This window comes from Ursus maritimus, unplaced genomic scaffold (genome assembly GCF_017311325.1).
Source record: "Ursus maritimus isolate PB19 unplaced genomic scaffold, ASM1731132v1 scaffold_11, whole genome shotgun sequence".
In the NCBI taxonomy this organism is placed as follows: domain Eukaryota; kingdom Metazoa; phylum Chordata; class Mammalia; order Carnivora; family Ursidae; genus Ursus; species Ursus maritimus.
Window position 1 is genome coordinate 70,622,898 of NW_024423453.1, and position 13,889 is coordinate 70,636,786.

Here is a 13,889-nt window from a genome sequence, read left to right on the forward strand (position 1 = left end):
AACAGCAGATGGCCCACTGACCTGGACGGAGAGTGAGCCCACGATGACCTTCTCATCCATCACAGGGGCCTTCCCATCCAGCTCGCTGCTGCAGTGCTGAGGAATCATGTGGTCCAGATCCCCATTCTGCAGCTTCTCAGTCACCCCCTCCTCCTGGTCCTTCTTGGAAGGAAGCGTCTCAGAGGCATAATGGCTATGTCCATGATGATGCTGGAGGGACCACCAGGAGGGATCAGCATGACACTCACCCGAACCACCAAGCTTCCTGAGCACTCACTCGGGGAGGGTGCTCCCAGCACTGGGAAGACCTCCTCATTCCCACCATCAGAGAAAACACAAACAGGCAATACACACAGAAAACTAGGGAAAGCTGTTGTAGAAAGCTGAACCAAGGTGAATGGAAGGGCTTGGTGAAGGACAGAAATCAAAGCAGTGATGACCTCAGGGCCAACACTCCTTCCAGCGAGGCGGCCCTGCCCGGAAGGCTTGGAGCTGCTCCTTTGCAATGGCTAATCTGAGTCCATTCAGCAGCTGTTTAGAGGATAACTGCATGCCAGGCACCAAAGACACCTTTTCGGAGCTCTACTGCAGTGGGCATCCAGCTTCTTTGTGGTGGTACTTCCTACCCAATGACTCTATGTATCGAGCCCCTCCCTCACCTCTTACAGGTACAAAAGGTATATTAAAGAACTGATCTCTAATGAAACAAGAGGAGAAATTGCTGCCTAGCAAAAGGCACACAGGCCGGATCTGGTTTCTGGTCTGTCCTCACCCTTTGCTAACGTCCTCGTGAGGTGACATGGGAGATCTACTCCTGAAATCTGTCCACAGCGGGGGTGGTGGGTGGGAAGTGGGAACAGCAGGTAAGTTCACTGCACCGGTGCTCAGATAACCCCACTACCGAGACACACAAAGGTTTCTAGGATGGATGCTTTCCCTAGAAGCACCGCCTTTCCCAACAATTAGGCCTCACCTCATTTTTCTGCTTAAGAAGCATCTTCAAGATCTTCTCTGTGAAAAAGAAAAGATAAAAGCCCCCAAACACCACTGCAGACTTGGAGACATAATAATCTTCCAGAGGGTTGAAGCCAAAAGCCTGTGGACCCAGGAAAACAAAATGAGTTTAAGAAAATTAAAAAAAAATCTTTACGGGTCCCCTCATCTCTTAACCACTTCCTTGATTCTAGGAAAGGAAAGAGACGTACTCACTGGGATAAGCTCTGCCACCTACCACTTCCTTCCCTTTCCAGCAAAACTGAACCCCTGACTTGCCCTCATGCCGCATCATCAGGCCTGTAAGGTTCTCTCTAGCTTATTTTCTGATGCAAAAGATAAATCCTCTTTAGAATTTTACTCTCAGGAAGAACAGCCTTGGATATGGTTTTCTACTTTTAGTAAAGACTCTGTCTTCATTTTTCCTGGTGCTTTGCTCCAAGGGCAGAATCTGCCCACAAACTCCATACTTAAGAAGACGCTTATGTTTATTTTCATCGTTATCTGATGTCCCTGGCTGATCTGCCTATAAACACAAAGAGAGATGGTATAATTACACTTTCTAAAATGGGAAATCCATTCCCCAGTTAAAAAGTAAGAATTGCGGCATCTTCCTGACCACAGACCTCCCGGTGACCACAAAGCCAAGAAAGCAGACTGTGCTACTGCACATGTCAATTTGGGGGTGGGGGTTTGTTTTGGGCTATTTCTGGAAACTTCACTGATCCTGGGGGGAAAAAAAGAATCTACTGGGAAGAGGACTGGAGCAGGAATCAGGAGAATTCCACACTCCTGCTCCTGACTTGTGGTGAGGCCTTGGGAAACTGGCCGGTGACCTGCTCCATCTTCTGACAGGAAACAAGCCTCTTGAATAAATCAGCCTTCTCATGAACAGGGCAAAGATGAAAGTGGTCCTAAGTACCAGGAACTCTGGGCTACTTGAAAGGAGAGTGTTTTTTCTTTCTGTTTTAAACGGGCAAATTGCATCTCTACTTGCTTGTATAGTTTCCTCAGAGATGTAAAGGTCAAGTTCTAGAGTAGAAATGACACATACAGGCCGTCTTTCCAGGAGAGACAAATCATCTTAAGAAGAGTGGAGTGAAACCGTCAACTAACAGTTCTCCACAAAAAGCCACAAAGGATGGCAGAGTACAAAAGCATGGCGCTAGGCGTTATGAAACCCGGCATATGTGCTCTTGTTTTCTGTTAAATGGGTAAAACATTACTTGTTCTCTGGACATCAGTTGATCTATGAATCCACTAAGAAGACACCAAACTACATCTTAGAAAACGTAAGCATCATCTTTGTGCTTCAACTCTGGCTATGCCCAGGCCTGTCAGACCACCTACAAGGAGACGCCTCCTGCTTACTGTCATGAGTGGGACCACTGCAGGGATTAAACCAATTCAGATGAAGCTTCTCCAAGGCTGCGTGCCAGACTTGACAAACACTAAGCTACTCCCGTTCTATGGAGATTTTGTCGTTAACCTAGGCAATGGGACAAAGGTGCCGTCCGCGTATGTGGAACCAGGCTGTCTTATTTAGATTACTTTGCCCCAAGACAACCTACTGCAGAGAACAGATCTTTTCATTGAGACCTATGGATTCTGTTGTTTTTGCTGTGTGTGCCGCAAGCTCCAAATTGGGAGCCATCAAGTGTTCTAACTACACTCCATCCTTTCACCCAGCAGTTAGAGAGCGTGTACTGGGCACCCAGGGCTTTACAAGTATCAACTCACGCAGCCCTCACAACACCATCATCTCCCCCATTTTACAGGAGGAAACAGAAGCACAGAGAGGTTCAGTGATTTGCCCAAGGTCACTGAAACTTGTCGAAGGTGGAGCTGGGATCCCAACCCAGTTCCCAAACCTATGCTATGTGGCCTCTCCTCACTCATGACTCAATCTCAGCTTTATTTTCCAAAAGAAAAGAACCTCCTTCCTATGTATGCCTTGTGTCGAAGTGGAGGGTTCTCCCGCTGTGCCCTGCAGTCCCACCCCCAGAGACTGGCATGCTCCTGTGTGAGAAAGCCCTGGCTTGTCATACCTCGGGGATGAGCTGGAAGAGGGCGTTGGAGTAGAGGGTTCCAATCGCCAGAGCTATGAAGTAGAGCAGCAGCCTCTTGTAAAAAGTCTTCTTCATGAAGGGCACCACGCTGGCCCCCATGAGGGAGCAGAGGGAGATGACGGTCACACAGAGGAGACCATATCCCCACACTGCCGTTGGGGGAGAGCCAGCCCCACCCAGGACAGGGAGAAGGGCAAGTGCCCCATTTCACAGCAACCACCATTTAGGGGAAACATGGGGTGGGAAGGACGGGGAGGCAACGAGGGAGGTTTGGGTGGATATTAAAAAGGAAACAAAAAAGAAAAATCAGAGAGACAAGTAGGGAGGGAGAGAGAAACAGAAAATTTGTTAGTGATTCAAGTCTGATGAAATTTCCTTCAATCAGTTCAGAAGAAATGAGGAGGAATTCAAGGTGGCCTTGGAACCCCATGGCTCCTGCCCCAGTTGTTGCCTTTGGTGGCCCGAGGGACACCTGGCAGCGCACCTGCCAGCTGGTGTGGCTACAGGGCGGGGCGCACCTCGTCACACAGCAGAGGTGTGCTCATGCCTATCCACAGGCTGCCCACGGCAGACTTTAGACTCAAGGGCTCCGCCTGTAATAGGAAACAAGATCAAGGGGACAGAGAAAGCTCATTGTGCTGCCGTGTTTGCTTTTCCCATCCAGACCACACTGTATAGACACACACAGTACCACCTGGACTCGGCCTGGTTGGTGCAAGATTCAACACAGTCAGATGTGCAGGGCAGCGGGAGGGAGAACAGCCAAACTCAAGGCCCATCAAATTCAGTTTCTTAACTTCTCAGGGTTTTTTGTTTTGTTTTTTTTTCTCCCAAGTTTGTTTCCATTTGCTCTGAGAGTGCTCCAGCATAGAGGACAGAGTTCCAAGGTCACCTTGTCACAAAAAAATATTTCCTCTGTCATTTCCCAGGGTCCCACACTCCAGGTAGGATGAAATGGAGCCAGGACAAGGCACGCCCCTGTGAGTCACAGGGGCGGAGAACGTACAATTATTATGTTTCCATTCAACAGGCAATACGGCATTTTATTTCGAATCTTTAAAGAATTAATAAACTCAATTTCTGGAGCTGAAGAAAAAAAAAGCCCAAGATGAGGCCTCCGTGAGAAGTGCTTGTTAGATTCATGTGGGATTTTGAGATAACATTGAGATGGTTCCTCTTAAACCAGATTTCGTTTCTCATTTAGAAGGAACAGGCAAGGCCTGGGCACCTCATCGACATCTCTTCTCGGTAAGAGTCTTTCGACTGGGAAAGGCTGGACAGCCACTGACACGGGCTCTTTTTATGAAAGGCAGCCGCCTCCGTTCCCAAAGGAGGTCCACACACAAGTCACCCCTACTGCATGGGCACAGCCCTGTGTGAGCTGACAAAGTGGGACGACCATCAACTTGGGTCTTATTTTATTAGCTCCTCAGTGGTCACAATCAAAAAGCAAAATTAACAAATATTTCAAAACAGTCAAGTAAGGGCACCAGGCAGTCAGTCCTATCCCAGGAAAAAGTCAAGATGCAAGGTAGGTGCCCTTCCTTTGTCTTGGAATTTTAGTTTTGTTTGTTTTTGTTAGTTTTTGTTCTGTTTGGCTCTCTATGCTACGAATTATGGCCTACTTGAAAAAAAAAGGATCTCTTGCTTTTGAGCCTAATTCTATCAATCAGTTGGTAGCCTCTTTTCCTTCCACCTCCTTCCAGATGGGTGATCTCTGGTGGCCACACCTGAGTACTGCCAGGGCCTCTGCTTCTAACAGGGCGGGGATGGAGTACCAGGGCTTGGACAGCAACCATCAGCTGCAGCGCTGCTCCTGAGCCCTGCAAGCTGGGCTCTGGGGAGGCAGGGACTGGGGAAGGGAGGCTAAGAGATCTGCGACAGGGAGGGCAAATGGGGAGAGCCTTGCATCTGACATCACCTGAAGAGGCCACAGGCCAACCTGGGTGCCCCAGGAGCAAGAGAAGACCCTTGAGATCCAGAGTTAGAAGTCATATTTGTGCCCCCTGCTATGAGGGAGAAGTGAATTTTCCAGGTGGCAGCTGTCAGGTGCCTCGGGACATGGGTGGGGGCGGCGCAGCGGCCAGCCGCCGGGGAAAGAGGACGCACGAGTTCTGTTCTACTGCACCTCTGGGATGAGCTGGAAGAGCGCGTTAGAGAGCAGCGTTCCAATGGACAGGGCGATGAAGTATGTGAGCACACGGCTGAAAAAGGCTTTCTCCGTGCACGGCAGGACGAGGACTCCCAGGAGAGAGGCCAGGTTAATCAGTGAGACACTGAGGAAGCCAAAGCCCCACACTGTGGAGGAACAAGAACAGACGAGGGCCTCCATTACTGAGGGTGGGGTGTTCTTGCTGCCTGGGGTGGCCCGTTCGGACTTCAGCTACGATCAGGGCAGAGAACACCAACCCGGCAGTACCGACTGGAGTCCATCTCTGGCTGGGTGCTGTGGGGAAGCCTACAAACAACACAGTGAAGTTGCTACCAAAAGAAGCTTACCTTTTCGACAGAGAGGCAGGTGAAAACAACAGGAAAGTTTAAAAACCAGGGGGGAGTGATGACAACAGGAAACAACGAGCATCACGCAGGCCGCACATGCTAGGTACCAAGGGGTGGGCAGCGGTTTTTCAGAAGGGCACTGCAGGCCCGCGGGAGTCACGGACACTCAGCCATGGGCAGTCCCTGGTGGCTGGGGCACAGGTACTGGGCAGGGCGGGGGAAAGGAGGAAGGGAGCCAAGGGCAGCCAAACTGAAACACCGAGGCATTAGTCCCTTGCAGATAAATGAGAACAAAAATGAAAAAGAGGCCAAAAGAAAACCACCCCAAACACATCCACGGGCTGGTCCAAAAGCCCAGCACTGAGCTCACCAGCCACGCCACCCAGTCCCACAATACACCAGAGCAGTCGTGTAGTCGGAAAACACCAGCGTCGTCACCCCTCTAATCCACTCCCCCGGTGTTGATGAGCTGCTCACTGGTTATATCTTCCGAACAGCACTGGCCCCAGCGTCCCTGTCCCTGCTCACCTTCGATGGCGCTTGGCTTTCCCTCTTCCGTCTGCTCATCCTCCTCGTTCTCCTGGTTCTCAGAGGAGCAGGCTCGGGAATCCAGCTGCTGGAGGATGGTAGGGCAGAACTCCTGGAGCTCAATCCTTCCAATCCGTGACTGGTTGCTCAAGTTGTGGGCAGCAAAGAGGTCTCCAGAACTAAAGCACTGAGACAAAGGGGGAGAGGAAGGAAGCCTCTCAGAACCCAAAATCACATCTCAACCCTTGCAGTAACCGACTCAGGCTTTCAAGAGGAGAAAACAAAGATGGAACCTGTCCAAATTCTGGTGGGTCTGTAGACTCATCTCTAGGGATCAGAGCAAGGTGGTCGCTAAACCTGGAAAACTGATAAATAATCTCAGCGATCAGTCACCCAGTGCAGTCACACACCTTACACACACCCATTAGTACCTGGCTGCCCAGAAGGTCTGCGAACAACTGAATTCCAGTCTCTGTGACCAGGGTGTGGTTTTGGAAAACACGACTCTATTTGCATACCTGAAGATACAGCTTCATGCAGATACCAAATCTACCTGCACATCACAACAGCCTGAGGAGTCAGTATATTACATGCATATTCCAGATACTTCTCCAGAGCTACTGAGCTCTGGCACCCAAAGAGGAACATCAGTCCCCATGACCATGTATGCAGTATTGACCCCAGGCTGAAGAGTGCGTTGACAGAGATTAGGCGAGGAAGGAAGGAAAATCTAAAGATTCAGTCTACCGTGGAGCATGTAAGGGCCGGTAGAGGACGTGAACGCTCAGTCCTCGTGGGAGGCGTTAGGTCAGTGGTTCTCACATACCGTTCTTATGAAACACCGCAGTTTTACTTCTAATTATACTTCAGACACTTACACATCAGTCTTTATCTGGGTTGGTTTAACATGGGTCAGTCTCTAACAGCCCTTCGGGTGTGCTGACAAGTGAGAGTTTCTGGGCCTACAAAGCAGAGAGCTGGACTCCAGCGACCCCGAGATACTGCCGCTGTGCCAGGAGGCCCTCTGGGGTCACTCTGCATGAGCCTGTGAGGGCAGCCTTCTCCCCAACTCCGACATTACCGCACACCTGTGGCTCTGCATCCAGGCTGCCCGGTCCCTTGGCCACATGACCTTTACATCCTTCAAGATGAAGTCCCTGGACACCTATCCCACAAACCTTCCTTGCTTACTCAAGCAGACACCTCACTCCTCCCTCGTCTCTGAACCCTATGAAGATTGTCCAACCCACAGCATGTAACACTTCATTTTTTAAAAAAGATTTATTCATTTTAGAGAGAGAGAACGAGAGAGTGAGTGAGCGGGGAGGGGGGCAGAGAGGAGGAGAATCTCAATAGACTCCCCACCAAGCATGGAGCCCAAAGCAGGGCTCAAGCCCATGGCCCCTCCCACAACCCCAAGATCATGACCTAAGCAGAAAGCAAGAGTTGGATGCTCAACCGACTGAGCCACCCAGGTGCCCCTAACACTCCACTTTATTATCAGATAACTGTGTCCTCAGTTGGGTAAGCTCTCCATCTTGACAGCAAACTCTTCACCATGACTCATTTTTCTCTATTTCTCGCAGCACTCAGCACAGGGAACAAAGCAGATATATAAAGACATTGCTGGCTGACTTACACTTGGCTGCCACAAATAGCCTCAAACTATGATTAGCCAAGATGACATGGAAGAACAAAGAACCAGAAGCCAAAGGACTTAGTCAGTCTTAGTCCTGCACTGTCCAGGAACTCACTGTGGGACCCTTGGCATTTCCTTCTAAATAGACTTTCCGCCTACACCTGGAGGGAGTGAGGCTCGCCTGTGACTGCAGGCAAAGGGCTTTATAACCTGTAAACCCTGTGAGACATGCCAGCTGTCCTGGGAGCTCTGGCTTGCCCGCAGGTGATCCCAGAGCAGCTGGGAAGAAGCCCGTGGAGGGCTGAAAATCCCCGCTGACTGCTCTCTCCAGTCAGGGCTTCAAAACAGCCATGTGGGAGGACAGGAGGCGCTGCTGGGGACCCAGACAACAGGGGAAGAAGACTTGGCCCCTCTACTCTGCCATCACGGCTCGCCTGCCCCAAGTTGCTTGGGCTCCCCATGCCTGACTAGACTGTGACCCCTCAGAGGGCAGACAGTGCTCAGCAGAGCTGAGAGCCTTACCGTCGAGAGGTTCCTCTGTCCATGCACGGGCTGGGTGACATTGTCCCGGCCCACGCCCACATCCAGGTGGTTGAGCAGGGCCTTCAGCTGCTGCAGGGTGAGGCTGTCACCCTCCCCGTAGCGATGCAGGAGGTCCTGCAGGAAAAAGGCCGCGCTGATGCCTGACGTCCCCGTGGACACGGCGTGAGCTTCAGGAACAGCACTCCATAAGCTGACCCAGGTCAACAGGAAGCAGTTAGGGAAGGCTAGGTGGAGCAGCGTCATGGTATCAAATATGCCTGCAAGAAGGAAAAGCAGGTGAGTGAGAGGCTCCAGAAACCCACCCTCTCCTCCAGCTTCCCCACCAGATGCACGGGACCTGGCAGCCTCGCTCCAGACAGCCTCCTCTCCCCTCTGACTCTTCACCCTTCTCTAACGCCTCTGCCAAGCTTTTGAGAAAAACCCTTCTTTTCAAAGCATGGAATAAAAAAATAATGAAAGGACAAATTCAACAGATTTGACTAAATTTAAAAATTAAAAAGTAAAACAACTGTGATTATGGTTAAAGAGTCTCTATCTTTTAGTGACACTGAAATAATCACAGATTAAACGATATCTCATCTGGAATTTGCTTCAAAATAACAAAGGAGGGGGTATTTGCATTGGGACCATAGACAGACAAGACCAGGCATGAGTTAGGAACTCATGAAAATGCTTGATGGGTGAATGGGAATTTATTATACTAGTCCATTCTTTTTAAAGTAAGCTCTACACACAACGTGGGGCTTGAACTTAACAACTCTGAGATCGAGAGTCCCATGCTCCGCCGACTGACCCAGCCAGGCACAACTATACTATTATACTTCTGTATGTTGGAAATGCTCCAGAATAAAAAGTTGCCTTAAAAACAAACAAAAACAGGGGTGACTGGCTGGCTCAGTCAGTTAAGCTGTTAAGCGTCTGCCTTCGGCTCAGGTCATGATCCCAGGGTCGGGGGATGGAGGCCTGGCTCCCTGCTCAGCTGAGTCTCCCTCAGCCCCTCCCCCTGCTCATGCTTGTGCTCCCTTGCATGTGCACACTTTCTCTCTCTGAAATAAATAAATCAAATCTTTAAGAAACAAACAAAGGGGCGCCTGGGTGGCTCAGATGGTTGAGCGTCTGCCTTTAGCTTGGGTCATGATCTCCAGGTCCTGGGATTGAGCCCCAGGCCAGGCTCCCAGCTCAGTGGGGAGTCTGCTTCTCCCCCTCCCTCTCCCTCTCCCCCTGCTTGTGCTCTCTCTTTCTCAAATGAATAAATAAGATCTTCAAAAAAAAAAAAATAAAAATAAAAAACAAAAAACACACACCAAAAACAAAAACAAAACTACAACTAAAAGATGGGAAAAGATAGACTGGGAAAAAGTACACCATCAAACATGACAAAGGTTTATTTCTATACTACCTAAATTAGAGAACAAAAATGAAAAAATACTTGGGACTCTCTGGTTTGTTAAGAATACACTTAAAGGGGTCAGGGGATGGGCAAAATGGGTCAAGGGGATTGAGAGGTGCAGACTTCCCGCTATAAAATAAGACACAGGGGGGCGCCTGGGTGGCTCAGTCGTTAAGCGGCTGCCTTCGGCTCAGGGCGTGATCCCAGCGTTCTGGGATCGAGCCCCGCATTGGGCTCCTCCACTGGGAGCCTGCTTCTTCCTCTCCCACTCCCCCTGCTTGTGTTCCCTCTCTCACTGGCTGTCTTTTCTCTGTCAAATAAATAAATAAAACCTTTAAAAAAAAAAATAAGACACAGGGATGAAAAGCGCAACACAGGAAACACAGTCAACACCACTGTAATAAGTTGGTGTGGCCACAGGTGGTGAATGCACTTATCGTGGTGAGTGTGTAACGCATATAAATGTCGAATGTCTGTGTTCTACACCTGAAACTACTATAAACCATGTCAACTATACTTCAATTAAAAAAAGGAATACAAACTTAAAAGATGGATGGTGCTATATTGCTTATTAAAACAGCAAAACAGATTAAAAAAAAATACAAAACCAAATGTTAGTGAGGCGTGACAACAGGGTAAGATAATGCTGGTGGCTAGATATAACCAGACTCTTGAAAAGTTGTGATAATAAAAGCGTTTCAGTCCTTTGAACTATTACATCTACTTTTAGAATTTGTACGAACAGAAGCAACCCCAAAATAAAAAAGGCTAAAGGCAGAAAGTTATGGTCAGGCAAATTATATCAATTTCATTGACTAGTATGCAGCTATAAAAATGGAGTTTAATGTTAAGGAAAGCAGAATGATTATGTAACAAAGTTAGGAAGTGAGAAGGAACAGGGAAATACAGGTCTCAGAGATAGCAGGGCTGATGATGATTTTCTTTCGTTAATCATTTCCCTCAGTATAGTTATAATTTAATTAGGGAAATAAACACCAGGCTGGGTGGGGGAGGGCGGGAATGAGCCTATTTCAACTAGACCCAGGAACCCAATCACTGCAGGCGTTTCCCAGGGCTCCGGCCCGCCCCACAGGGGGTCACTCCACCTCTGGGCCTTTGCTAAGGCAGAGGAGTTAGAACAGAGTGCTTACCAGCAGGCTTGTTTGCATCCTGGTTCTGCCACTTACAAGCAGTGCAACCTTGAGCAAGATATTTAACCAGGGTCCACATTCTAGAGTCACTCACAGTAGTGATGCAGGGGCGCCCAGCTGACTCAGCTGGTGGAGCCCACAACTCTGGATCTCGGGGCTGTGAGATCGAGCCCCAAGTTGGGTGGAGATTATTCAAAAAAAAAAAAAAAAATCTTAAAAAAAAAAAAAGAGGAATAGTGATGCAGCTTACCCTGGCCTTTAGTGTGAGAAAGACCAGGCTTGAATTTCTTTTTCTTTCTTTCTTTCTTTCTTTCTTTTTTTTTTTTTAAAGATTTTATTTATTTATTTGACAGAGAGAGAGAGAGAGAGCCAGCGAGAGAGGGAACACAAGCAGGGGGAGTGGGAGAGAAGAAGCAGGCCTCCTGCTAAGCGGGGAGCCCAGGTCCCCCGGATCACACCCTAAGCCGAAGGCAGACGCTTAACGACTGAGCCACCCAGGCGCCCCTTGGCTTGAATTTCTGTGTCACTGCTGGCCAGATAAGTGACCTTAGGCAAGTTACTTAGGCTCTCTACCTCGGTATTCCCATCTATAAAACGGGTATACACCTCACTGGATTACTCTGCAAATTTAATGACATGAGCTACCGTAAGTCACCAAGTGCCTGACCTATAGAAAGCACTCAACCAAATGTTATAATGGGATTATAATCAGCAGGGTTCCTCCACTTTGACTCCCTCCCAGCCCAGATACTGAGCTGCTACTGGAACTATCAGGAATACCCCGTGGCTAACTTGCTGTAGGCCTATAGCACACACATCACATAAGTCCCCCACGACAAATATACCAGGGGACATTCCAGGCTTTAGCTTCCACACATGGGCCATGCATAGAATCTGGGGACAGAAAATCTCAAGTCTTCAATGGAATGTACTTTGAGTCACACAAAGGGTGGATTAGCCATCAGCACAAATGGCGGTTTGTAAAGCGTTACTTTGAGACTGCAACTCTCAAATCTACACTGAGAACCAGAAGTTAATATAGTGAGCAGGAGGGATCTTAGGCCCAAGTGGCTAAAATCCATTGTACCAAGAAAATAGTCCTCTATCTGACCACCCTGTCACCGGTCTGAGCCATGTGTTGTACTGTCAGAGTGAAGGAGAGGAAGGCTGTGTGGATTCAGCCAAGGAGGGCAGAGAGATGAGGAGGACAGCAGCTGGCATCACCAGTGCCAACCCTGCGAAGCACCTGACAGTCATGGATTCCTTGAAGAGAAGCTGGAATGCTTACCCTCACCTAAGAGATGAGGAAACCCCACTTCGGAAATTAGGAAGCGTGATCCATAGCCAACAAGTCAAGTAGTGAAGCTAGAAATTAAATTCTTCATGAACTGAAGCCAGGTCTGAATGAAAGGAAAGTCAGCACACTCTGAACCACTTCCCTTCTGTATGGTGACATAAAATACAGACCCTGGCTCCCCAAGGAGGTCTGCAAAACCCTGCAGGTCTCTAGGCAGGTCTTCCCAGGTGTTGTTTTTGTTTTCTTTTTGAAGATTTTTTTTTAAAAAAGTAATCTCTACACCCAACGTGGGGCTCAACCACACAACCCATGATCAAGAATTGCACGCACTACCGCCTAAGCCAGCTAAGCGACTCAGCTCTTCCCAATTTCTATCAGCCCCAACAAGCACCCCAAATCCAGGCATAACATGCACTGAAGACCTGTGCAGGGCACCCCCCAGGTACACCTTAGAGGCCAGGCTGTGTTACAGGGTGCCTTCTTAATAAAACAAACAACGGTTCCCACTTCAGCTATATTTCTCAAATTTATCTGCAGCAACCTCAAAACATTCAGAACAAACCCAAAATCACTCCAAGTGTGAGACACCCCACAGACCTTTTGCGGCTTTACCTGGATGGGCATTCGTGTCAAAGTCAGCATTTACAAAGCATGTGGTCTTTGCCAACCCAGGGGCCCCGTGGCCCCTCCGTGTGGCTGGTCCAGCCTCCTCAAGTGCGAGAGTAGATTCAGGGAGGGGAAACCCACTGCCTGACCCAACAGTCAGGACATGACCCACCCCCCAGAGCACCTAAAAACTACTGCAGGGCAGGAAGAAGTCCTGGTCCAGGGATCTTAGAGCTGCTGAAGACACTTCAAATCCAAGTAACCCTGGCCTTTTGGCAGACACAAAAGGGGAGCTTTCTGCTCCAAGGGAGATTTCTTTTTTCTTTAGCTACCAGTTATTCTTAGGGAAAAAAAGCTTTGTAAAAGTTTACAAAAAAAAAAAAAAGTTTACAAGAGATTCTTTGGAGGAAAGAAAGGAGAGGAAGAAAACACATACAGCTCTCAATGCAGCTGGACGGCGAAGCTGAGCAGGGGTCCTCAAGGTATGGGTCCGGCAGCAGGATGAAGCCCCAACTATTACGGCTGGGGAAATGGGCGGGCCCCAGCAGTCCTTCCAGGGAGCCAAGCCAGCTGCCCTCAAGGACACCTTCCAGAAGTAGTAAGAGAAGCACGCAGGGCAGGACATGAAAACAAGCTGAAAAGAGACAAAGGTTCGAATGTGCTCTTGGCTCAGAGGACCAGGCTCTCCCACTCAAGAGAAGTTGGAGTCTCTCCACTCCTTTGTTCACTTGGCCTGGGTTCAAATAAGTAAATTATTTTAGTGCCTTTAGGTCTGCCTCCAAGGCGCCAGACCCAGCCCTCCTAGGGGGAAGTAAAAAACCCAAGAGAAAGTCAGTGAGAGACGCTTGCTTTCAGACCCTCTGTGAAACTTCAGGTCTCCGTAGCATCTTGGGGGCTCCTAAATCAGAATCTCACCTGCCTGCCATCCCTTCACTTGGTTCAGAAGTATCTCATCCTACAAATGGCACGTCTGGGCCGGGGACATGGTGTCACTGCTCTGTCTACCACACTGCCAGTTTTCTATGCCCACCTCGCCTATCAGAGAGGGGCAAACACAGACTTCTCTCCATGGTGACGAAGCAGCAACTCTTCCCGATGCTTACTCAATCCAGATGCTGGACCTCTGGACCCAATGGGTGTGGTAGCGGCCAGGCCTCCAAACATCCACTCCCCT

The 13,889-nt window shown here is 49.1% G+C and overlaps 1 protein-coding gene across 4 annotated transcripts in view; it reads right to left on the reverse strand.

Moving 5' to 3' along the window:
- Nucleotides 1-13,889, reverse strand: part of SLC39A14 (solute carrier family 39 member 14) — a 45,474-nt gene that overhangs the window by 6,834 nt on the left and 24,751 nt on the right. For 3 of the 4 annotated variants that reach the window (XM_008702082.2, XM_040626541.1, XM_008702084.2), the window contains exons 2-6: nt 8,251-8,528; nt 6,090-6,276; nt 3,042-3,211; nt 974-1,096; nt 22-210 (exon numbers count right to left, since the gene is read on the reverse strand). In XM_008702082.2, coding sequence (XP_008700304.1) covers nt 22-210; nt 974-1,096; nt 3,042-3,211; nt 6,090-6,276; nt 8,251-8,514 — 933 coding nt within the window. In that variant the 5' untranslated portion in view covers nt 8,515-8,528. Of the gene's footprint in view, nt 1-21; nt 211-973; nt 1,097-3,041; nt 3,212-6,089; nt 6,277-8,250; nt 8,529-13,151; nt 13,269-13,889 lie in introns of those variants that run through there. The other variant, XM_008702083.2, reaches the window with a different exon arrangement.